At 42.0% G+C, this 27,151-nt stretch overlaps 2 protein-coding genes across 2 annotated transcripts in view; both read right to left on the bottom strand.

Annotated features, from left to right (window-relative positions):
• LOC140374501 (vitelline membrane outer layer protein 1 homolog) overlaps window positions 1–27,151 on the bottom strand; it is a 321,142-nt gene that overhangs the window by 200,892 nt on the left and 93,099 nt on the right. The window lies entirely within an intron of this gene.
• LOC140373989 (odorant receptor 131-2-like) lies at window positions 1,150–10,264 on the bottom strand. The gene is made up of 3 exons (XM_072460751.1): window positions 10,229–10,264; window positions 9,581–9,721; window positions 1,150–1,929 (listed from the first exon to the last, which is right to left on the bottom strand). Exons 1-3 carry the CDS (start codon window positions 10,262–10,264, stop codon window positions 1,150–1,152), a joined length of 957 nt encoding a protein of 318 aa, XP_072316852.1.

Here is a 27,151-nt window from a genome sequence, read left to right as displayed (position 1 = left end):
TTTCACATCAAATCAGGGTTTTCCTAAACAAGTCTTCACTCTAGCTGTGTCACATTTCAGGGCCTCATGATCCGAAGGCTGTATTTTAAGGCCAGCTGTGTCCTGTCCTTCGCGACAAGGCTGTCTCATTTCACGCAGCCCACAAATACAAATGTGGGCTACGTTTCCATGGAGATCGGCCGCGAACGAAGGCCACAGCTGAGCACACTTCACGGCCTTATATATCCCATAATGCACTGTGCAGCGCTAGTCAGATGTTTTGAAAACAGACAGAGTGAAACAGATCGCCCGACAGTGGAGGAAAACAAACATTTTTGTGCTATAGAGCGCTCCTGAATAAAAGTTGCGCCAATGAAATTTACAAAAGAAATTGTACATACGGGCCACAGTTCCCCATTGTTGTAACATGAGATATTTACACATAAATATAGTACACGGCAGCGCACCTGTGGTTCGCTGCACCGCAAGTTTAATTAGACTAATTTCTCAGTGAATGTGAGTTGGATTTTTAATAAAACATAAGATAAGATAAGATAAGATATTCCTTTATTGTCCCACATGGGGAAATTTTCATGTGGACAGAGCATTTTAAAGTTTAACATACAGAGAACATGTCTGAGCTGTCCCTACGGTCCCCTCTGTCCTTGATTACTCTGTGTGAGCTGATTTACATGTGTCTTTGTCTTCTCGTCTGGTTCAATTTGCTCCTGAGCTCAGGAAACCTGCACATCATCTGCAAAACAATTAAAAGAAATGGTGTGTCTTTTAGAAATTTAACCCAGGGGCATATACAGAAAAAAACAGTTAAGGGCCTAAAATGGAACCCTGTGGAACTCCTCAACAAAGTTGGGCCATACTACCTGCACATTTATGCTGTGGAAAGAATTTCTATTTACATAGTCAGCCTCATGCTCACCCAAAGGCCCATATGTGTGTGTCAAAACCCTGGCCCTATTTCCCCTCACTCTGCCTTTTAATCTACCAGACCCCATTCTTTTGTGAATTTAATGAATGGCATCTGTATTGTAATTTAAAAGAGTACAAAAGAGTTAATAATATTTAATACATAATTGAACTATCTTGACAAACACTAAATAGAATTTTAGCCAGAACAATGTAATTAAATGTAAAAGGGGACAATTGCTGTCGCTAACCCTTGATGATGACAGTGAAGACCAGGTACTTGATGAAGTGCTGCCTGAAGACTTTGTCCCTCAGCCCGTACGTGATGGAGCTGATGAGCCGTGGCAGGATCTGGACTATAACATATACAACAAATGCGATGTGTACAATATACTGAAGGAACCAAATCATCAGAATCTGCAACAGGAAGTGGTCCACGTAAGACAGCGTGCATAGGAGCAGCTGGAAACCATGGAGTAGGATGGTGTTCCGTGCCTTTTTGGTGTCATGCGTAGATGACTTAGCTGCTCGGGCCACAAAGTAAATGTGGGAGTACGTATAGATGAGGATGAGCCAGATTCCGGACAGGTACACTATATACTGGACATCCCTCTTCAGCATGATGATGGGGTGATCGAAAACCTTGGGTCTGTCACAGTACACCATAGACGTAAAGAACTCTGGAGGTCTGGTGGCCACCAGGATAAAGATGTCCGGCAGAATGATCAGGGTGGTCATGGCCCAGATGCTCCCGATGAGCACGTAGGTGCGCTGGGTAGTGCAGAGCTGGACATGGTTCAGGGGGAAGCAGACGGCAATGTAGCGTTCCACTGCCATGACGGCCAGGTTCAGCGGTGTGTTGTGATTGGTCAAGACACTCAGAGACAGGAGGATCAGGCACAGAGGGCACAGCATTTCACGAGAGGTGTAGCTCATCACGAACATGGCAACGCTTAAGGAGAGCTGGAGCATGTCGTTCAGCACCAGGTGGCCAAACAGGATGTAGCGTGGGTTGGTGTAGAATATCTGAAAATAAACTGAGATCGATGAGTTAAAATATCTTCATTGGAACAATTTGAAAGTTTCTTTTCTCAATGGCCATCAGCCAAATGCATGTTGTTTTAGAATTGTTCATCGTTGTATGTTGCACCGAATCACCAAAGCAAGTTCCTATGTTTGTGAAGTTTGTTCATTGGCAATAAACCTTTTCTGATTCTGATTCTGAAATGTGTCATTTTGTCTGTATTTTTCATCGCACCATAGAACGACTAAAAAACAATGCTGTTGTGTCACTACTAAAACAACATTTTGATATTATGGAAAAGGCTTTATAATATCAATTTTGGTACAACAACAATGCTATTTTTTCAAGACCGATAACTGATAACTCGGCATTAGCGTATGTTGGTTTAAAGCAGTGGTTCTCAGGTCTAAGGTCCATAAATGGATCACAGAGAGAAGGCTACAGAATATTAGGCTGCCTCAGATGAAATGAGGCCGTTTGATGTTGATGCACAAAGTAAGTTTTGGAGTTGCGGGTCTGTAACCTGATTTTCTCATGAAATTGTAATTATATACTATAGCGTAACGCACACATGCACATGTTAATATACTATAGCGTAACGCGCACATGCACGTGTTTATATACTATAGCGTAACGCGCACATGCACGTGTTAATATACTATAGTGTAACGCACACATGCACGTGTTAATATACTATAGCGGTAACACGCACATGCACGTGTTAATATACTATAGCGGCAACACGCACCTGCCTAAAAGTGATGCCGAAAAACTTATCCATGCATTTGTAACGACTAGATTAGACTACTGTAACTCCCTGCTTGCAGCGTGTCCTAAAAGCTCCATAAAAAGCTTTCAACTGGTTCAAAATGCAGCAGCAAGATTACTAACAGGAACAAAAAGAAGAGAGCACATTACGCCAGTGCTGAAGTCTCTTCACTGGCTCCCCGTCGAGTCTAGAATCAAATTCAAAATTCTACTCTTGACCTACAAAGCCATAAATGACATGGCCCCATCCTACCTCAAAGATGCTATAGAACCATATCATCCAAACAGAGCTCTTCGCTCTCAGAATGCTGGCCTTCTGGTGGTGCCAAGAGTCTCTAAAAGTACTGTAGGAGGTAGAGCGTTTAGCTACCAAGCTCCTGTGTTATGGAATCAGCTCCCGACCCATGTTAAATATGCTGACACAGTCTCTTCATTTAAGTCCAGGCTTAAAACGTTCCTCTTCGAAATCGCTTATGGTCAGAGTAGTTAGGAACAGAAAGATAAACCCACAGCTTCAGCTACGCTGCCCTAGGAGTAACTGTGCTGGGGGAAGTATGACAGCTTGAGCACTATCCTCTTCTTCTTCTGACTACTTATGCTATCAAACAATATTTATTTTTTGATTCCACTTGCAAACTGTTCACCGCCTTCTTTTCTTTCTCTCACTCCTGAGGACCTGTGGACCCAGATGCCCCTCCCCTGGTGAAGTGGTCCCTGCCCTGTGTGGACGGTCCCTCTTCTGCCTGAAGAGTGGGTCCAGCTCGCCTCCGACGGTCCCTCATCTGCCTGAAGAGTGGGTCCAGCTCGCCTCCGACGGTCCCTCTTCTGCCTGAAGAGTGGGTCCAGCTCGACTCAGACGGTCCCTCTTCTGCCTGAAGAGTGGGTCCAGCTCGACTCAGACGGTCCCTCTTCTGCCTGAAGAGTGGGTCCAGCTCGCCTCCGACGGTCCCTCATCTGCCTGAAGAGTGGGTCCAGCTCGCCTCCGACGGTCCCTCTTCTGCCTGAAGAGTGGGTCCAGCTCGACTCAGACGGTCCCTCTTCTGCCTGAAGAGTGGGTCCAGCTCGACTCAGACGGTCCCTCTTCTGCCTGAAGAGTGGGTCCAGCTCGACTCAGACGGTCCCTCATCTGCCTGAAGAGTGGGTCCAGCTCCAGTCTCCCTCGTGTCCGTCTGTCCATCTGTGAGAGTCGGATCTCTCCTTCACTGGAACTCCTCCAGGTTTCTACGCTTTTTTCCCAAAGAGGTTTTTTTTGCAGTTTTTCCTGGCCGAGAAGGAGAGTCTAAGGACAGAGGACCCTGGGACATCGTCCCTCGCCACCACAGACATTGTCTGACTTCATCGCCACCACAGACATTGTCTGACTCCATCGCCACCACAGACATTGTTGATTCATTTCTCCCTGTGGCCCTCAGAGGCAACTGTTGTTGTGATTTTGGGCCTTACAAAAATAAATTGATTTGATTTGATTTGATTTGATGCACGTGTTAATATACTATAGTGTAACGCACACATGCACGTGTTAATATACTATAGCGGTAACACGCACATGCACGTGTTAATATACTATAGCGTAACATGCACATGCACGTGTTAATATACTACAGCGTAACACGCACATGCACGTGTTAATATACTATAGCGTAACGCGCACATGCACGTGTTAATATACTATAGCGTAACATGCACATGCACGTGTTAATATACTACAGCGTAACACGCACATGCACGTGTTAATATACTATAGCGTAACATGCACATGCACGTGTTAATATACTACAGCGTAACACGCACATGCACGTGTTAATATACTATAGCGTAACGCGCACATGAACATGTTAATATACTATAGCGTAACGCACACATGCACGTGTTAATATACTATAGCGGTAACATGCACATGCACGTGTTAATATACTATAGCGGTAACACGCACATGCACGTGTTAATATACTATAGCGGTAACACACACATGCACGTGTTAATATACTATAGTGGTAACACGCACATGCACGTGTTAATATACTATAGTGGTAACACGCACATGCACGTGTTAATATACTATAGTGTAACGCGCACATGCACGTGTTAATATACTATAGTGGTAACACGCACATGCACGTGTTAATATACTATAGTGGTAACACGCACATGCACGTGTTAATATACTATAGCGTAACGCGCACATGCACGTGTTAATATACTATAGTGGTAACACGCACATGCACGTGTTAATATACTATAGCGGTAACACGCACATGCACGTGTTAATATACTATAGCGTAACACGCACATGCACGTGTTAATATACTATAGCGTAACGCGCACATGCACGTGTTAATATACTATAGCGTAACATGCACATGCACGTGTTAATATACTACAGCGTAACACGCACATGCACGTGTTAATATACTATAGCGTAACATGCACATGCACGTGTTAATATACTACAGCGTAACACGCACATGCACGTGTTAATATACTATAGCGTAACGCGCACATGAACATGTTAATATACTATAGCGTAACGCACACATGCACGTGTTAATATACTATAGCGGTAACATGCACATGCACGTGTTAATATACTATAGCGGTAACACGCACATGCACGTGTTAATATACTATAGCGGTAACACACACATGCACGTGTTAATATACTATAGTGGTAACACGCACATGCACGTGTTAATATACTATAGTGGTAACACGCACATGCACGTGTTAATATACTATAGTGTAACGCGCACATGCACGTGTTAATATACTATAGTGGTAACACGCACATGCACGTGTTAATATACTATAGTGGTAACACGCACATGCACGTGTTAATATACTATAGCGTAACGCGCACATGCACGTGTTAATATACTATAGTGGTAACACGCACATGCACGTGTTAATATACTATAGCGGTAACACGCACATGCACGTGTTAATATACTATAGCGTAACACGCACATGCACGTGTTAATATACTATAGCGTAACGCGCACATGCACGTGTTAATATACTATAGCGTAACGCGCACATGCACGTGTTAATATACTATAGTGGTAACACGCACATGCACGTGTTAATATACTATAGCGGTAACACGCACATGCACGTGTTAATATACTATAGCGTAACGCACACATGCACGTGTTAATATACTATAGTGTAACGCACACATGCACGTGTTAATATACTACAGCGTAACACGCACATGCACGTGTTAATATACTATAGCGTAACGCGCACATGAACATGTTAATATACTATAGCGTAACGCACACATGCACGTGTTAATATACTATAGTGTAACGCGCACATGAACATGTTAATATACTATAGCGTAACGCGCACATGAACATGTTAATATACTATAGCGTAACGCACACATGCACGTGTTAATATACTATAGTGTAACGCGCACATGAACATGTTAATATACTATAGCGTAACACGCACATGCACGTGTTAATATACTATAGCGTAACGCGCACATGAACATGTTAATATACTATAGCGTAACGCACACATGCACGTGTTAATAAACTATAGCGGTAACATGCACGTGTTAATATACTATAGCGGTAACATGCACATGCACGTGTTAATATACTATAGTGTAACGCACACATGCACGTGTTAATATACTATAGCGGTAACACACACATGCACGTGTTAATATACTATAGTGGTAACACGCACATGCACGTGTTAATATACTATAGTGGTAACACGCACATGCACGTGTTAATATACTATAGTGGTAACACGCACATGCACGTGTTAATATACTATAGCGTAACGCGCACATGCACGTGTTAATATACTATAGCGGTAACACGCACATGCACGTGTTAATATACTATAGCGTAACGCGCACATGCACGTGTTAATATACTATAGCGTAACGCGCACATGCACGTGTTAATATACTATAGCGTAACGCGCACATGCACGTGTTAATATACTATAGCGGTAACACGCACATGAACGTGTTAATATACTATAGCGTAACGCGCACATGCACGTGTTTATATACTACAGCGGTAACGCGCACATGTTAATATACTATAGTGTAACGCACACATGCACGTGTTAATATACTATAGCGTAACATGCACATGCACGTGTTAATATACTGTAGCGGTAACACGCACATGCACGTGTTAATATACTATAGCGGTAACACGCACATGCACGTGTTAATATACTATAGCGGTAACACGCACATGCACGTGTTAATATACTACAGCGGTAACGCACACATGCACGTGTTAATATACTATAGCGGTAACATGCACATGCACGTGTTAATATACTATAGCGTAACGCACACATGCACGTGTTAATATACTATAGTGGTAACACGCACATGCACGTGTTAATATACTATAGTGGTAACATGCACGTGCACGTGTTAATATACTATAGCGTAACGCACACATGCACGTGTTAATATACTATAGCGTAACGCACACATGCACGTGTTAATATACTATAGTGGTAACACGCACATGCACGTGTTAATATACTATAGTGGTAACATGCACGTGCACGTGTTAATATACTATAGCGTAACGCACACATGCACGTGTTAATATACTATAGCGGTAACATGCACATGCACGTGTTAATATACTTTAGTGTAACGCACACATGCACGTGTTGATATACTATAGCGGTAACGCACACATGCACGTGTTAATATACTATAGTGGTAACACGCACATGCACGTGTTAATATACTATAGCGTAACGCGCACATGCACGTGTTAATATACTATAGCGGTAACATGCACATGCACGTGTTAATATACTATAGCGGTAACGCGCACATGCACGTGTTAATATACTATAGCGGTAACACGCACATGCACGTGTTAATATACTATAGCGGTAACACGCACATGCACGTGTTAATATACTATAGCGGTAACACGCACATGCACGTGTTAATATACTATAGCGTAACATGCACATGCACGTGTTAATATACTATAGCGTAACGCACACATGCACGTGTTAATATACTACAGCAGTAACGCACATGCACGTGTTAATATACTATAGCGGTAACGCACACATGCACGTGTTAATATACTATAGCGGTAACGCACACATGCACGTGTTAATATACTATAGCGGTAACGCGCACATGCACGTGTTAATATACTATAGCGGTAACATGCACATGCACGTGTTAATATACTGTAGCGGTAACGCACACATGCACGTGTTAATATACTACAGCAGTAACGCACATGCACGTGTTAATATACTGTAGCGGTAACGCGCACATGCACGTGTTAATATACTGTAGCGGTAACACGCACATGCACGTGTTTATACATAGGAGGAATGTGTGAATCAATTAGGTTTAATATTGTACTCAAACTTTAAATCTAGTAGATTTCTCTGGCATTATTAATCAATCAACATGAAATTAAAACTAAAACTGTAGTGATCCTGGCTCTATGTTCTCTTAACGTTTTCAACAAGATGGAAGAATATTAAATCAAAAATCAAGATTAATCAATGCATTGTTCAGTTTTTTTGGGTCAGAATTATGTCAATTGTGTGTCTTAAATTCCAATAGTCGATGAGAAATTAAAAAAATCCTTTATTAATTTTCTAAGGATCACTGGAGAACCATTTTAGTGGACAGGAAAAATTCACAAATCATTATGTCCAGGTCTAACCTGGCTCTAACGATTGGTCTGTGTCTCACGCTAAATTGAGTTTTTCACATGAATCAATCTGGAAAGTTTCTCACCAAAAGCTGATTGGTGGAAGCATCTCAACAGCGGAAGATGCAACCCACCTCCTCCTCCTTCACCAACTTCATCATGACTTCATCACTTCAGCTTTTCACTTCTCACTATGAAAAGTCTCTATTCCACATCTCTCCTGCATGTGTCATATGTCATTCTTTTGCCAAGGTCTAAGCACCAAAATGTAAATTCTAATATACCATTATATCATAATCATCATATCATCTTAATGCATTCTGAGTCTTTCCAGATAAAATTGGAATCAGTTTGTGCCTTTTTTTAACAGCCTTAGTATACAATACTGGCATTGCATTAACTGTTGTGGTTTTATCTTCTGGTATTATCAGCATCTTAACTCATTCTTGGATATAAATAAATGTATAGCTACATCTGATGAGCGAACTGACAACCAATACATCTCATCAATAATGATGTGCCCTTTAAATTATTGGATAATTATGTAATGACTGTCTCTAGAGTATGATTTTGCATAATCAATGTGGAACCCATAATATCTTGAAGAAAGTCAAATGGATCTAATACAAAACATGAACTAAAACAACAGATTTATAAAATCCTGTTGGAACAGCCCAAGATTGTCTCTTGTACCAAGTCTGATCAAATGTGACTGTTTGATGTCATGTCTGATCAAAATGGCTTGTATGTATTTATTTTCTAAATTTTTGTGCAAACTTCTATATTGAAATATGATCAATTAACAATATTTTCATTGATAATAGAAAGTGCAATTCATCTAATTTTAATACATTTTTTAAAATAATTTCGGTAAAAGCATGTGAGTTCAGACTTGGGAAGAAGAATTTGTTCTGTTTTTTGTGTTAATTGGCCCTGATTAAAACATAACAATTGTTTATATTCAGGAAATTACTATTGAAAGACTTGTTTATTTGTTTGAAAAAAAAGGATAAAAAAAATAGATAGAATTTAACTGAAAGAAAAAACACAACTCCTTAATATTGGGTTTATATTCTAGCCCCATCTGGAGCTGCACCTCAATGTACAAGCTGAATGTTTGAATATCCAGGTCCTTTTAGCACATACATAATCAGTGCAGTCATTCGGTCATGTACTGTACAGTTAAAATGGCATCTTGTACCTGGTGCTTTCTGAAGGTGTGAACCAGAATCCCATTGATGTAGTTGATGGCCAGTCCAAGAGCGATCAAAAAGACCATTTTGGCCACACTGGATTCAAAGGTGTCTCGGTAAATAACCACCCTGGACTCATTCATGGCCACCTGTGGAAATAAGATACACATAATACATACATTATAACAGAAACATGACTACAACATGCAGCAATGTAATAAAATACTTCAAGGTTAGTCAAAGTAAGGACGCAAATAAGTACTCTAGTAAAACTTTGATTTAAAAAAAAAGGTTTGTGAATATATTTGAGCTATTTATTTTTGTACAACTGGTACTACCGCTGCACTAAATACTTTTTTGATGGATGGCATCATGCAAATTGTGAAAAACAAGAAAATACATATCTTCCCATACTTTGCAAGCATATATTAAACTCATTGGATTGTAATTGTAGTATGAGTAGTCAAAGATATTGTTCACAATATACAAGTCCAAGTAAAAAGCATACTGTAAATCTGCTCAAGAGATGCATCCAAAATTCAAATTCATCCAAAAATATAGTCAACAAATACTACAACATAATACTGGACAGTTGGTATTTTCGAGGCATTTGTGTTTTCTTGGAGAATCACTGTGTGTCTGGAGCACAGTCTCACCCCGGACAGGAAGGACAGATTTGCTGTGGACGACATTGGGCCTGTTCTGAGGAGAAACCCAAACTCTGATGCTTATATCAGAGAGAGAGAGAGAGAGAGCGCGAGAGAGCAATGATGCAACAGAGCGATGGAGGCGGTCATTTGCTAAAATCTGATTGACTATTTTTTATAGTCTACCTCTTTGCGAACAACAAAGAGATACTATAAGAGCATATGACAGGTTCTCATGTTTTCCTAATTATGACTTAATTTGGTGGGATAAAACCTGCTGTACACATTTATCATAGTTTTACATCAGTCAAGTGGCAGTTTGTGAAGAACATTTGGAAAATACAAGTTTAAATTTAATTTAATTTAATTGAAGTAGTGCTGAGTAACAAAAACCGAATCCTTCCGCCTCTGTCATCAAATAAGTGACATAACAAATACACACAAACTGGTTTATAAACTAGTTGACCAAAGAATCTGAAATAAAAAAGAAAAACATACCAACATTTGACTCTGTGATAGCTGTTATTCATGAACTGACATCCAAAACTAACAAAATGGACAACCCCACTTCAGCCGAGGGAAAGAGAAGGAAATGTCTGACTTGAAAGACACAGAAAATCATGTGGGTCAACATGACGAAGATGGAATAGCAAAGTAATGGAAGATTGACGATTTAGAGAACCACAAATGCACACACAGGTTTCACACGGGGCCGTGAGGGAAAAGATGTTTGACTTGTGAATGGTTTTTCGCCAACTTCTGACCTCTTTTTGGATCAGACAGGGGTTTGGCATGAAGTTCTTTTTTTTTTGCTAGTTGTTTTTTTGTTTGTTTTCTTACTGTAGTTAAGATAAGATAACATTAATTTATCCCACAATGGGGAAATTCCAGTGTCGCAACACAGATTAGGTACAGAATCATATTTATAATCATAAAAAACAACAGATAACTTATGAAAAAAACTCTCATAAAACTCTTATACTCTTAATAAGAATTACACTCTTATTTACAGCTGTTATATGGACAGAGAATATTGCACCAGGAAGATTGACATTGTGTCACAGTATTGCACATGATTATAACAGTATTGCACATGATTATGAAGCTGAATGACACAAGGGCTAACAGTGTTTTTTGTAGAGTCTGACAGCAGCAGAAGGAAAGACTTGAGAAACCTCTCAGAGCGGACAGAGTGTCCTGCAGGGGGCGACACTCATGCTGCTGCTGCTCCAGCAGGCCACACCTACAGGAGCTGATGTACCACAGAGTCATAGAAGGTCTTCAGGAGTGGCCCTGTCAGGAGTGGCCCTGTCACTCCAAAAGACCTGAGTCTCCTCAGGAGGTAGAGCCGACTCTGGCTCTTCCTGTACAGTGCGTCTGTGTTATGAGTCCAGTCCAGTTTGTGGTTCAGATGAACACCCAGGTACTTGTATGAGTCCACTCTCTCAATGTCCCGTCCCTGGATGTTCACTGGTGAGGGGGCAGTGGGGTGGCGTCTGCGGAAATCCACCACCATCTCCTTGGTCTTCCCCGCGTTGATGAGGAGGTGGTTCCGCTGACACCAGTCCACAAAGTCCTGCGTTTGTGTTCAACCAGAGAGTTTTGTAATAATATATAATATATATAATATATATATATATATGTAATAATAGTTAAGAATAACGTAAACAATGTCAATACAATAGCATCTGAAAATAACTAGCCTCCTTTAATGTTAAGGGCATATTAAGCCCAATTGAACGGTCAAAAAAACAAAACACCTAGAAATGACCAAGAACATAAAAAGTGTATGAAATTTGGTGCTGCCCTGTGGGCACAAACTACTGTACCATACTGTTCACTAGCAAGTGCCACAACCCCAGCTACGATGCAAAGTGTTTATTGGCATACGAGAAACATTAACAACACAAATGTACAGAAATGGATGCCGTTTTGGGGCTTCTGGCGATGAGGGCTGTCGGCTCCCGGGCTTTGATACCCACATCTAGGAAATGTATCAGAAGAATTACAATAATTAGAAGAGGGTCAGACGGAGGGGCACGAAGTCACAACACTGATGACCTGGATGCTTAAGTAGTGTAGCCACAGGAAGGGCGTGTGGTCCTGCTCCCGAACTTAAGATAACAAACTTATCTTCATGTAAATGTATAAATATGCAAAACAATACATAATATAGGATTAATTTATATCTGGAGGGACCAGTGCTTGTCAATATACCTTTTTCTCAATTTCACATAAGATATACAATAGAATAGACTACTTTTCTTTCTTTCTTTTTTCAATAAAGATACGACAAAAATCAGTATGTGGTATGTATGTATGTGGACACTATGTGGACGTAGTTTCAATAGATCAAATGATCAAGCCCCGAGGTAGTTTTTGAACAAAAATGAAAGAACACACTCAGGTGGTATGATGATATTGAGACCAAGTATAAGAATCCTCAACTGTGACAGGAAATTAAAACGATAAGAGAGTTAAATGAATGATCTGACCTATTAAGACATTTTACATAAATACAACACAGGCCGAATAAAGTCATTTTAACCAGATAAGACCAAAACAAAAGACTTTTCACCAAAATATCTGGCGATACAGAAGAAATAAAATCTGCATAGTCTCAATTTATCAATCAAGTTATTGAGCAAAGTAAGATGTATAAGCAAAAAAAAAAATCAAAACAAATATTGTAGATGTTTTAGTCTTAACCCTGCGACAAGTTGGCCACTGTCCAGGGTATACCCCGCCTAAGGCCCGAAGTCACTGGGATAGGCTCCAGTCACCCGCGACCCCGAAAGGGAACAAGCGGTAGAAAATGGATGGATGGGGGTTTTAGTCTTAGATAGGCAGCGAAGATTCAGCAAGGACCGTTCTCATGGTCTTTATTTGGTCCATACAGGCAACAGGCAAAACAGTAGCTTGTTGTATTGTCCTTTTCTTGCACGTGGTGATTATGTGCTTCCTGGCACCCACAGTTTTTCCTGCAGTTAATATTTCCTTGGGAATAATGTGCACTCTGACATGGTGTTATGAAAAAGCAGACTTCTCTCCAAATATGTAATTTTGTGGTGCATTGGGATGTATTTGTATTTTCCCATTCTTTGTCCATCAAAACAAAATGACCCTCTTTTTCCAATTTATATTGAAAATATTTAGTAGAATGGCTTCCCAAATTAACTAATGCATGTATATAGTTTAAATATTATTCCCCTTGAAAGTTCTTTTTTTGCTGTTGCATTTAAAAAATAAATAAAAACACTTTAAATGAAACTCCAAGTCCAAAATAAACGTCCCATTTAGAGTTCTGGAGTTCTAATCAGATTTATCCATTTTCATATTAAGTTCAAATGTGATTTTTTTTTTCTTTAAAATTTTCTGAATGCAAATGATAATCAGTGTTGGGTAGTATTACTTTCAAAAGTAACTTATTAATTTACCTCGTTACTACCCTGGAAAACAAATGCGTTACATTACTGCGCTAGGGTTTTATAAAAAAAACGTAGTACCCCCGCGTTACCAATAATAAACATTATTGTATAACCTATTGTTTGCCGACAATCCCTTTGCGTTGCTGAACACAGTGTTGGAGTTCCGGTACGTCACTTCCGGTGAGTGTATCATGTTTTCGTTTGCTACTTTCTATTGTTAATCCACGAATTCTACACACTATTTTAGTTTGATTGTCCCACAAACAATCCGGAGCCTCAAACAACTCACTTTTGTTGAATATTTTGTGGATTAAAAACAGATCCACTGTTTAGAGGACCTAAAGTCTAGCTATAGCCAAGTTGTAGCTTCAGGTGTATCTGACGGCGCAACAGGGCGCAGCGTTAGCATTAGCAGTACTAGCAAGGCTAAGACTAGCCCCTCAGCGCCTCCTGTGCAGCCGGGACTAGACCAGGAACAGAAAAGGGACCAATTTGTGGCAGTTCAGAGGGAACGATGCACTAAACGCCAGCCTGTAGTGCACCGTGAGCTTCCCGTCTAAAATAGGTTTGCTCTCATTATTGATCACACGCCCGCTGAATGGACTCATGACACTCTAGTAATTGGAAGTTCCATAGTCAGAGACGTGAAGCTGCCAGCTGCTGCTAGTGTCAGGTAATACCCAGGGGCCAGAATGGGTGACATCGAAGGAAACCTTAGGCTTAAAGCAGAGTAGATAGAGGTTCCGCTGAATCGTGATTCACACAGGCGGTAACGACGCCTAGCAGAGACAATCAGAGGTGCAGCGTGTGAATTGGCAAAGTCGATGTCAGATACTGTAGTATTTTCTGGTCCCATGTCCAATTGGAACTGTGCAGCCGCTTTTCTGCATTCAACAGCTGGTTATCTAGTTGGTGCCCTCAAAACAATGTAGTCTTAGTTGACAATTGGAGTACGTTTTGGGGAAAGCCAGGGCTCAGATGGCATCCATCCGACTTCAGAGGGTACATCCCTATTAGTTCATAATTTGACTAATAGCCTTAGTTGTCTAAAGTGACCACCCAAGGATGAGCCCCGGGCTGTCGCTGAGTTCCCGCCCGCTCTGTCACAAATGAAGTGTTCAGATTCAAGGCAGATAGAGACTGTGTGTGTCCCTCGTGCAAGTAATGCAAAAGGTCAAATCTCAGAAAAACTATTTAAGGCGTCAGACCAAATAACTTAAGAAAAATAACACTCACAAATGATACAAATAAATAAATAAATAAATAAGCATATTCAATTAAATTAAATTCATTTTTGTAACGCAATTGTCTCGGATAAAATGTGGACTGCTAAACATTAGGTCAATTTCCTCCAAATCGCTTTTAGTTAATGAAATAATTAGTGATTATAACATAGATCTTCTTGCTCTAACTGAAACTTGGCTTCAACAAGATGATTATGTCAGACTAAATGAGTCCACTCCACCCACCCATGTTAACTTTCAGACCGCCAGGAGCACAGGCCGAGGTGGTGTGTGGCACGAGCCCTAAAATTAACAATGCAATTCACTCATTTGAAAGCCTCATGTGTCAATCACGTGTCCAAATATGAGAAACCAAAAAGGAGTTTTGTCCGACCTCCTGGTCCCTATTCAGAGTTTTTAACAGAGTTTTCTGACTTTATATCAAACTTACTGTTAGCCGAGGATAAAGTAGTTATAGCTGGAGACTTCAATATATGAGTGATAACTCTCTCAGTAATGCCTTCAGCACCCTGTTAGATAGCATTGGTTTTGCTCAAAATGGAAGAATCCCTAAAAGCGTGGAAAAGCTGCCTACTGTCCTATAAGCAGACTCTGCGTAAGCCCCAAACCAGATACTCCTCAAATCTAATAGAAGTCAACAAAAGTAATACTAGATTTATTTTCAGCACTGTAGCCAGGCTAACAAACTGTCAAACAAACTCTCAAAGTCTCAATCCCGGCTACTCTCAGCTCTGATGATTTCCTTCTATTTTTTTAACAATAAAACAGCCATCACCCGGGACCTCAAGTGGGGGCTCACCACCAGCTCCCTCACCGGGAAGGCCCAGCAGAGGATGTACTTCCTGCGGCAGCTGAGGAAAGCCAATCTGTCAGCAGAGATGATAGTGCAGTTCTACACCTCCTCCATCACCTCCTCCATCACCGTGTGGTACGCTGGAGCCACAGCCAGGAACAAACAGAGACTACAGTGCATTGTGCACTCTGCAGAGAAGGTAATCGGCTGCGGACTTCCATCGCTGCAGGACCTGTACCAGGACTCTGGGACGAACAGGTCGGATCACAGCCGACCCTTCTCACCCTGGTCACGGACTATTTGAGCCACTCCCCTCAGACAGGAGGCCACTCCCCTCAGGCAGGAGGCCACTCCCCTTAGGCAGGAAGCTACGGTCCATCCAGACCAGAACCTTCCGTCACAAGAACAGTTTCTTTCCCTCTGCTGTTGGACTCATGAACATGAACACTGCCTAAGCACCTTGCACTCACTGCACTGTTCACTTCTACTTCTATTTGCACTCCTATTTGCACTACATAACCTTATATTTATTATGTACATATCATGCCGTTTTTTGTATAAATTGTTCGTATTTTGTATAAAGTGTTTGTTGTTTGTGTTGCACCGAATCACCAGGACAAGATCCTATGTCTGTGAATTTCATGTTTATCGACAAATGGCAATAAACCTTTTTCTGATTCTGATTCTGATTCCAAGCAGACTCCTCAAAGACATTCTCCCCTCTAATCTTAGTATAATAAATACTAGAAAGTGGTTATGTTCCACAGTCCTTCAAACCACTTTTGAAAAAGCCTAATCTAGATCCTGAACTATTGGTAAACTACAGACCTATTTCAAATCTTCCCTTCGTCTCTAAAATCCTTGAAAGAGTTGTAGTTAAACAGCTTTGTCGCCACCTGCAGGACAATAACTTATTTGACGTTTTCCTGTCAGGGTTCAGAGCCCACCACAGCACTGAAACTGCACTAGTTAAAGTCACAAATGATTTGTTATTAGCCGCTGACAATGGACTGGTCTCAATCCTGGTCCTGTTGGACCTCAGCGCAGCGTTTGACACCATTGACCACAACATTCTACTGCAGAGGTTAGAATGTGATGTAGGTGTTGGAGGGACAGCCCTCAGCTGGTTTGAATCCTATTTATTGGATAGGTACCAATGTAAACCAGAGCTCCTCACCTTGTTCTAAAGTAACTAACGGTGTGCCACAGGGTTCAGTACTCGGTCCAATTCTGTTTACTCTTTATATGCTGCCATTAGGCAACATTATCAGAAACAGGGCATTAAATTCCACTGCTATGCAGATGACACTCAGCTGTATTTATCAATGAAACCAGATCAGACTGATCAAGTAGACAGACTTAGTGCTTGTGTGAAAAGCCTGAATGACACTTAATTATCTGCTTCTTAACCCTGAGAAAAACAAGGTCATTGTGCTGGTCCTAAACATGTACGAGACGCTTTATCTGAGCAGATAGTCACACTGGACAATGTCAGTGTAGCCTCCAGTTCTACTGTAAGACACCTCAGAGTCTTATTGGACCAGGAGCTCTCATTTAAAGCTCATATAAACTGAGCCTGTAAAACAGACTATTTCCATCTGGACAATATAACCAAAATAAGAAAAATCTTGGATAAGGAATCTCCGGTAGCGGATCTTACAGAGGCCCTATGTGCTCAAAGGGGATCCGACATAAAGGAGTCAAACACGGCAGGAGCAGATGTGAGAGAGGTGGTTAGCGTGGCCCTATGTGATCAGGGCAGGAACGCCAGGAACGGATGGAGCACACATAGGTGAGGCTGGGCAGTTTATGTCAAACTATGGTGACTAAACTACAGATGAGCTGCTGGCGCTGCGGAAGAAGGTCAAGCATATGAAAAGCAAGATCCTGGATTTGGAATCCAGATCTCACATTATCAGATTCGTGGGACTACCGGAAGGAGAAGAAGGTGAAAATACGGAAAACTTTCTTGAGCAGGTCATTCCTAAGCTAATTTTGGGCTCAGGAGTTGCTGTCACTCCTATTACAAAAGAAAGAAGACATTGCCTGGGTAAAAAGGCCAGCAGCTGATAAACCACGAGGCCTGACTAAGAGGTTTCTTACCCTTTCTTTCCCTGCGACTCTGTTGGTGACGAAGGTAAAAAGCATGTGCTCAAAGCATCAGGAGAAGCAGAGTCAGGAAGATGCAAAACTCAGAGAACTGAACAGCGTGAAGAGATGGGGCCACCAGCATCGGGTATGTGAGTTCGGACTGTGGTCACATGGTGATACTTTTCTGTTGATTTGAAGAGACTGATTTGTTTGTTTTTGACATCAGACTTTATGCTCCATGTTGCTGCTTTAGTAGATGATATCTCTGTCTTTTTATATTCACTCATTTGAGTGCTAAATATGGCCAAACTCTAGATCTATTCGTTCTTGACATTTTTTGTATTTAAGTCCCCTCTTGAATCTGTGAAACGGTAATTTCTTTGCCTGGAATGTTCCACAGCATGACATTAAATGTATCTGTAGATGTTCTTATTCCTCAAACATAAGTTCAGTTCAAAATATTGTCATGGGATTTTTATTGCACAACAAGTGTACAAATGTATTTTATCCCTATGATTTACATAAACATACTAAAAGTTAGTTATTAAGGGAAAATATTTCAATACATTGTTTTTTGCAGATTGCATCATCCTGAAGTCTATCTGAGCTCAGTGACATTTAAAGGGCAAGTCCCTGTCGCGTGTCAGGTCCACAGGGATGCAGCATTTGTCTTCACTCAGCACAACAACAGTTGGCATGGGGTTTGGGACAAAGTTCAGGTCTCTCTCAGGCCCTGATGATTACACCTGCAATATTTCTGTTACATAAAGAGCTGGAAAATATCACAACTGTTTCCTCAATCGCGCTTAAGGGGCAGTAGTTTCTACTTTGTATCTGTTCAATACTGAGCCCCCCTGATGATGTGGGTAGAAAAAGAATCAAATTTGTGGTCTCAAATTAATAATTTGTTCACACAAAATGCAATTTACCCACCACTACAAATATGCCGAATCGTACCCAAGATTAACCTAATTCATTTGAACAAATGATCCAATCTGTACAAATGCACATATAGTATAGTAAGTGTGCGTTTGTCGTATGCTGAAGAGGTACAAACTACATCAGTTTAAGAAATCTTTATTTTAAATTTGAGTTAATATTTCTGTAATATTTGTATAATTTCTGTCATTCATTTACGTGATTAAAAAAGGCACTTGAAACCTGAAGTAGACAGTATTCTTCCATGGTAAAACGTATAAAGAAGAAGGGAATTACCTTGCAAAAAGGGACAGGGACAGTTTGATCCATTTCATTAAAGGTGCACTATGTAACCTTTCTGGTGGAGGGTCTGCAACCTGTTGATGTTATTGTTTTGCCTGAAATTTTACATTATTTATTTTTTATATATTAGTATTATTTTAAACATATTTATCTACATGGTTGCAAACAAATGAAGCCATCAGGCAAAGTTACGGTTCAGATTTAAGAGAGAGGTGAAGCCGACATTATGTGAATACATGTTTGTGAGGTATTTTTTAGAACCTGTTGCATTTAATAAAGGCCGTGGCTGCAGAGCTGCGGCGCGGTCAAATGGCCCAGAGGTTTCAGGAACCGCAGCACTGCCATATAGCCTCATGGCTAACCCTAACCCTAACCCTAACCCTAACCTTAACCCTAACCTTAACCCTGACCCTAACCCTAACCCTAACCCTAACCCTAACCTTAACCTTAACCCTAACCTTAACCCTAACCCTAACCCTGACCCTGACCTTAACCTTAACCTTAACCCTAACCTTAACCCTAACCTTAACCCTAACCCTGACCCTGACCTTAACCCTAACCTTAACCCTGACCCTAACCCTAACCCTAACCCTAACCTTAACCCTAACCTTAACCCTGACCCTGACCTTAACCTTAACCCTAACCTTAACCCTAACCTTAACCCTAACCCTAACCTTAACCCTAACCCTGACCCTGACCTTAACCCTAACCCTAACCCTAACCTTAACCCTAACCTTAACCCTGACCCTAACCCTAACCCTAACCTTAACCCTAACCCTAACCCTGACCCTGACCTTAACCTTAACCTTAACCCTAACCTTAACCCTAACCTTAACCCTAACCTTAACCCTAACCCTAACCCTAACCCTGACCCTGACCTTAACCCTAACCTTAACCCTAACCCTAACCCTAACCCTAACCCTAAACCTTAACCCTAACCCTAACCTTAAACCTAACCCTAACCCTAGCCCTAACCCTAGCCTCATGGCTAACCCTAACCCTAACCTTAACCCTAACCCTAACCTTAACCCTAACCCGAACCCTAATAACCCTAACCCTAACCCTAACCCTAACCCTACCCTTAACCCTAACCTTAACCCTAACCCTAACCTTAACCCTAACCCGAACCCTAACCCTAACCCTACCCTTAACCCTAACCTTAACCCTAACCCTGACCCTAACCTTAACCCGGCGCAGTCAAATAGCGCAGCACAAAATAACATGGCAGTTCCGGCCGCGGCTCTGTAGACACGCCCTTGAATAAATGCAAGATAATGCCATTTTGTGAAACATTCCAGGACAGAAATAGCATCTCCATGGAGACAAGTAAAACTAATGTCTTTAATCAGTAGTTAATTTCTTAATTTGTGGAAACAATTGGCTCATTTGTGGGAACGAATTATAGAGGACACAAATTTGATTATATTCTTACCCACGTCATCAGGGGGCGCAGTAGTTCTATGTATCACTTTTCTGAATAATCAATGATATTCTGTCAGTTCCTTTTTTCACCAGTGAGATATTACTTTGAGGATGACGACGACGTTAATCTGTAAACCTTGTCTGAGAAGGCCAAAGCTAAATTAGAAAGACAAGGTAATTAGACATAAGATATGGACATCATCGGACATTAAAGGAATAATAGAGGATTTTTCGCCAAGTTGAGAACTCAAGCAACTGTTAGTCCCTTTTTTTTAAATGCGCATTTACTAGCAAGGACTACAACCCCAGATAAGATGCAAAGTGTTATTGGCAGGCGAGAAACATGAACAACACAAATGCACAGAAGTTGATGCCATTTTGGGGCTTCTTGCGATGAGGGTTGAAGGCTCCTGGGCCTCGATACCCCCAAAAGAAGCGTAACAGAGGCAGTGCCAATTGGCAGAATGGAGAACGCGGAGGTAATGGTGGGTGTAGACCTGGAAGGCCATGGAAAACCTCCTTAACTGGAGGTAGATGTGGCAGCGCCAATGCGGGACAAGTTTGGTGCTCATTCTCAGCATTTACCATGGTGCTGTTGTGACCGGTGTATCTCGCCTTCTCATTTATTTGAATGACCCACGGAGGCGGCTGGTTTGGTCTGACAGCATTTAATATCTGCACAAGATATAACAAGAGTCGTGAACTGGCTTTTCAGTGTACATTCACCATGTGCTTTGTTATCTGCGGAGACAGCGTTTTGTTAGCCGCTAACTAGCTCGTTAGAAAAACACAATTGAATCGTATATACCGCGAGTTTACGTCAGCAGAAGACGGTAAAAATAAACACAAGATAGATATAACACTCATACAATTACTAGTTTAGCTGTACAATGGCTACACATGAATGAATTACACATTTGATCCACTCATCCACTCACACATTCACGGACATGTTACCTCGTCTCGAGTCCTCCATTACAGCGAGGAGGTACAAACAGGTACCAGAAGATGGCAGTGTGCCCTAATTTACTGGGATTTAACGCGCTGATATCGATTATGTTACACTGTTTGATTGGACACTGGTTTCTGAGGGTGGGGACAAGGCTCTGTCTGCGAGCTCATTGGTTGCCGTCGAAAAATCAGGTCTCCCCAAGTGAACTCGGAATAAAGACGAATTATTCCAATGGATACGACCGCAGACAGACACATCCGAACCAAGCAGCAATCTTCCTGTTAGTTCTTACCTCAACAGTCTCAGCTGCACTCTGATTCCTTCTGCCAAGTGATGTTGCTGTGACATGTCTGGTCAGCTGATTTAAAACGGATTTTTGTACCGTTTTCCTAGTTGGAGCAGCAGCACAAAAGCACCATCTGCAGTGTGACTTCTTCAGAACTGTATCCCAGGTGTGGGAAAGTTGGTGAGCCCCTTCATCCGGATTTACTGATGGGCATGTGTCTGGATCTCGATGGCCCTGATCTAAAAATAGTATTTGTTGCTCTCTGTGTCACAGCAATGTAGGATATGCAGATGTCCTCCCCCGGTTGCCATGGTGACAGGAATGCAGTAAAGGTGTTATCAGCTGTCCGTGTGGAGTTTTTCGGCCCTCAAAAGAAAGAGGACGTGATAGCGACAACAGAGACGCTCTGAACTTTGAAAATAACTTTTCATCAAATGACTCCTTTTGGATTACAGAGAGTAACAATCTCTCCAAGACAAACGCTGAAAGACTATGCGGTTTTAGTGATTTTAATAGACAATCATCAGATTGCAAAAATGTGTCCACCAGATGACTTTACATGTACACATTGTGATATCGTGTTTTACATGTCATTTTAACTGTTTCATAACTTGTTTTGTGGACAATTTTACCTTTTTGTGCAACTCTTGTGGCTAAAGCCAGAGCTCGTCCCCTTATTAGCTCTGACCCCAGCGTGCATGCTGATTGGCTGAAGCCACGGAGCCAAAACCCCCGCGGGGAAAGACAAAAGGAAAGAGCAGAGTTACAGCAGTTCCATCTGAGCTCCAGAGAGAGTTCCATCCGAGTTTCCTTCGAAGCTCGACCCTCCATCCAGGGTCCCACCAGCAAGGTCCATGAGGCCTTGGGAGCAGGCCTCGGGCCTAGTTAGCGTGAGCAATGCTACACTACGGGACAAAGACTTTTCCAAGAGAAGCTAACGTTCCCTCCCGGAACTAAGAAACCTGTGCCCCGTTTTTAAAAACGTGATTGATGCTGCATCACGCAAAATCAAGCAAGGACCTTTTGCAACTTTTTCAAGTCCACAGCCTTTTAGATCAGCCACATCGGTGGAGCAGCACGACAGCCTTTTCATTCGGGAACGCCTCAGAGCCAAGGAGAACGCCTCAGAGCCAAGGAGAACGCCTCAGAGCCAAGGAGAACGCCTCAGAGCCAAGGAGAACGCAGATCGCAGAACCGATCCAGTCCTTCTTTGGCCAGACAACGTCAGAGCCGAGCTCCAGAGCAGCCCTGCTCTGGCCAGTGTGTGGACTGAGCCGCAGGCCCTTGGACCCCACACAGGCCCTTGGACCCCACGTAGGTCCTTGGACCCCACGCAGGCCCTTGGACCCCACGTAGGTCCTTGGACCCCACGCAGGCCCTTGGACCCCACGTAGGCCCTTGGACCCCACGCAGGCCCTTGGACCCCACGCAGGCCCTTGGACCCCACGTAGGCCCTTGGACCCGACGCAGGCCCTTGGACCCCACGCAGGCCCTTGGACCCCACGCAGGCCCTTGGACCCCACGCAGGCTCGTCTCAAGATCACAGCTTCTGGTTCCGTTCGTATGAATGCACTCTCATCTTAGAGTTAACTCTTGCACACGCCTAGATAGATCTAGAACCATCATGTCTAGTGTTTTCCATCTGTTATCGACTCATTTGCATATTCTTAATTCATCTGTTTAATTCTTTGGTCATTCAATCTTCATAACCCACATTTGGTTAAGTGTTCCTTCATTTCCAGAAAAGGGGTCAATGTCACGGTTACGTTCGCAAACCTTTAGATCAACGAGCAAATTAATTTCTAACTAATTAATTAATTTAGATATCTGATTATAGAGTTGTTAAAATTGCCGATGATCCGGCTGGTGCCCCATTCTTCTCTTGAAAATATGATTCAGACTTACCCACACTTAGGCAGTGTGTCATGTTTGAATTCTTGAACAATTCTTTAATCAATATCAACCTTGAATGCCCCGCCCCCTTCACAAGTGGGTGGACTTTCATAACCTTACAGTACTTGTACTAGTATTGTAGGATATGCAGATGTCCTCCCCCTGTTGCCATGGTGACAGGAATGCAAGCTAAAGTGTTATCTCCTAACCGTGTGGAGTTTTACACCCCTCAGAAGAGAGAGGATGTAATAGTGACAACAGAGACGCTCTGAACTTTGAAAACAACTTTTCATCAAATGACTCCTTTTGGATTACAGAGAGTAACGATCTCTCCAAGACAAACGCTAAACCGCTGAAAGACTTTGCGGTTTTAGTGGTTTAAATAGACAATCATCAGATTGCAAAAATGTGTCCACCAGATGACTTTACATGTACATATTGTGATATCGTGTTTTACATGTCATTTTAACTGTTTCATAACTTGTTTTGTGGACAATTTTACCTTTTGTGTAACTCTTGTGGCCTAAAGCCAGATCTCGTCTCCTTATCAGCTCTGACCCCAGCGTGCATGCTGATTGGCTGAAGCCACGGCGCCAAAACCCCCGCGGGGTAAGACAAAAGGAAAGAGCAGGGAGTTACAGACCGGTACCATCCGAGCTCCAGAGCGAGTTCCATCCGAGTTTCTTTCGAAGCTCGACCCTCCATCCAGGGTCCCACCAGCAAGGTCCATGAGGCTTTGGGAGCAGGCCTCGGGCCTAGTTAGCGTGAGCGATGCTACGCTACGGGACAAAGACTTTTCCAAGAGAAGCTAATGTTCCCTCCCGGAACTAAGAAACCTGTGCCCGTTTTTAAAACGTGATTGATGCTGCATCACGCAAAATCAAGCAAGGACCTTTTGCAACTTTTTCATGTCCACAGCCTTTTAGACCAGCCACATCTGTGGAGCAGCACGACGGCCTTTTCATTCGGGAACGCCTCAGAGCCAAGGAGAACGCCTCAGAGCCAAGGAGAACGCCTCAGAGCCAAGGAGAACACCTCAGAGCCAAGGAGAACGCAGATCGCAGAACCGATCCAGTCCTTCTTTGGCCAGACAACGTCAGAGCCGAGCTCCAGAGCAGGCCCTTGGACCCCACGCAGGCGCTTGGACCCTACGCAGGCCCTTGGACTCCAAGCAGGCCCTTGGACCTTACGCAGGCCCTTGGACTCCAAGCAGGCCCTTGGACTCCAAGCAGGCCCTTGGACCCTAAGCAGGCCCTTGGACCCCAAGCAGGCCCTTGGACCCCAAGCAGGCCCATCTCCTCAGGATCACAGCTTCTGGTTCCGTTCGTATGAATGCACTTCACAGGCTGAATTTCATCTTAGAGTTAACTCTTGCACACACCTAGATAGATCTAGAACCATCATGTCTAGTGTTTTCCATCTGTTATCGACTCATTTGCATATTCCTGATTCATATTTATCTGTTTAATTCTTTGGTCATTAAATCTTCATAACCCACATTTGGTTAAGTGTTCTTTCATTTCCAGAAAAGGGGTCAATGTCACGGTTACGTTCTCAAACCTTTAGATCAACGAGCAAATTAATTTCTAATTAATTAATTAATCTAGATATCTGATTTTAGTTGTTAAATTGCCGATTATCCGGCTGGTGCCCCATTCTTCTCTTAAAAATATGATTCAAACTTATCCACACTTAGGCAGTGTGTCATGTTTGAATTCTTGAACAATTCTTTAATCAATATCAAACCTGAATGCCCCGCCCCCTTTACAAGTGGGTGGACATTCATAACCTTACAGTACTTGTACTAGTATGTTACCCTACAGTATGTTACCCTACATAAGTGGTGCGGCCCGTGTGAGGCGATTCAAACTAAAATTGTAATTCCTAAAAATCTAAAAGTGAATCCCCAAAACTAGACCCTAACTCTGCGTCTAGTGTGTGATGCTTGGTGACCACCAGCTCCTAAACACGAAGCTTGATCCATGTTATGTGTGCGATACATGTGTTTAATAAGACCTTTGTAGACTATAGTTATTGCCGAACACTTACGGAAATTTACTGATCTACAGTTAACTAACAGTCCCCCCAGAGTGACTTTATCTGTTGTCAATTCTGTCTAATCAGTCTTGTCAACTGAAAGCAGAAAAACACGTAGAGAGTAGATGCTATTACCGCGAGTCTCCGGGATACACACCTCTACACAGTACATGATGAGTAGAACATTGCTGCGATGCTCCAGAATGTTAGAAAATATGTACAACTTAAAGGTCCCATAACATGCAAAATCGACTTTTCAGAGCTTTTAACCTTCTTACATTGCTATTTGTGCTTCTTATATGTACCCAGAGTGTTTTTTTGATTGATTCCCGCAGTGTTTAGCTATAGTACAGACTATCTCCTTTCCTCCAATCTCCAAACTGACGGGCGGTGGCTGCAAGACCTTGAGCTCACGCCGCTCAGCGACCCTAATAGGCCCTCGGCTGTGAAGCTTCACACTTAAGGCTTAACCGGAAGTCGATCTAAGTCACTTCCTAAAACACGTCTCGTACCTGCACAGGCAGCAGGCATGTTTGGAGTGGATCACAAAAGCTACCAAAATTATTCATCACAAACTCATTTGGCCTCAATGAGATTGAATGAACAATTTATTGTTGTTTTGAATAAGATTCACATTATAAAGGCTAAATGGTTTAATCAAACGTTTTCAAATTGACCAAACTTTTAGCACTCAATCGCTAAATAAATTAATAATCTGAAGGCCGTGAGTTCGGATATTAAATCTGTTTTCATTTACTTTAGATATTGACCATCTTCCAACAAACAAATAGAAGAGTCAAGCAATAATATAACTACATTTTAAAACGCCTCTGTCCAACCTGTGTTCAAAGCTTTTAAACTAGTTGCTGTTTTGCCTGTGCTAATAATAGTGTATCTTTAACAAAAAGTACCTCTTACACTATTCCAAACGAGCCCTGGCACCTCTTCAAAATTGTCACTAATTCTATTTGTTTAGAAGAAATGATGTACCTGCAGACACTAATCTATATTTTTGTCGCTTAAGCACAACAAATTCAAACTTGTTGTCGATTTTCTTTTTAGTGGCGTAGTTCCAAAAAAATCGACCACCAATTGGTTTTATTTTGCCCAAATTTAGACATTTTTGTGCGCACATTTTTCAAGACAACCTCGGAATATTTTGTGTGGTTTATGATCTATTACCAAATGTAATAGCGAGGCTAAGAACAAATACCTTTCCCAAATTTTGAACAATTTTGAGATAGGATACGATTCTTATAAAATCCCTTTAACCCCAAGGTAAAATATTCCAGTGAGTTAGTACATTCCACCTCTGTGCCACTGTCTTTTGGGTCCTGGATATCTTCATTGACAAACCTTTCCTTCTTCAAGAAAACATCTGTCAAAAGAGAGGGATGTAGGGGACCCATATGTCCCAAAAAGACCTTTGAAAGACAGTACCTTTTCACAGCTCAACACTGTTGCAGAAATCAAAGCATAGTGTTGGGTGTAAAGGAACGACCCCCCACAGAGAGGACACTGTCTTCACCGGAGCCCCTCCCCCTGAATCTGATAAGAGACATTCC

This window comes from Eucyclogobius newberryi, unplaced genomic scaffold (assembly GCF_026437365.1).
Source record: "Eucyclogobius newberryi isolate DKJ021-1_F unplaced genomic scaffold, fEucNew1.0.hap1 SCAF_3, whole genome shotgun sequence".
NCBI classification, from domain to species: domain Eukaryota; kingdom Metazoa; phylum Chordata; class Actinopteri; order Gobiiformes; family Gobiidae; genus Eucyclogobius; species Eucyclogobius newberryi.
The sequence above is the reverse complement of the archived record's forward strand: the minus strand, read 5'-3'. Positions and strand labels throughout refer to the sequence as shown.

Coding starts and splice junctions, on each gene's coding strand:
- LOC140373989 (XM_072460751.1), bottom strand. CDS start 10,264: ATGTCGTCCACAGCAAATCTGTCCTTCCTGTCCGGG. Junction 9,722..10,228: donor ATCTGTCCTTCCTGTCCGGG/GTGAGACTGTGC, acceptor TTATTTCCACAG/GTGGCCATGAATGAGTCCAG. Junction 1,930..9,580: donor ACACCTTCAGAAAGCACCAG/GTACAAGATGCC, acceptor GTTTATTTTCAG/ATATTCTACACCAACCCACG.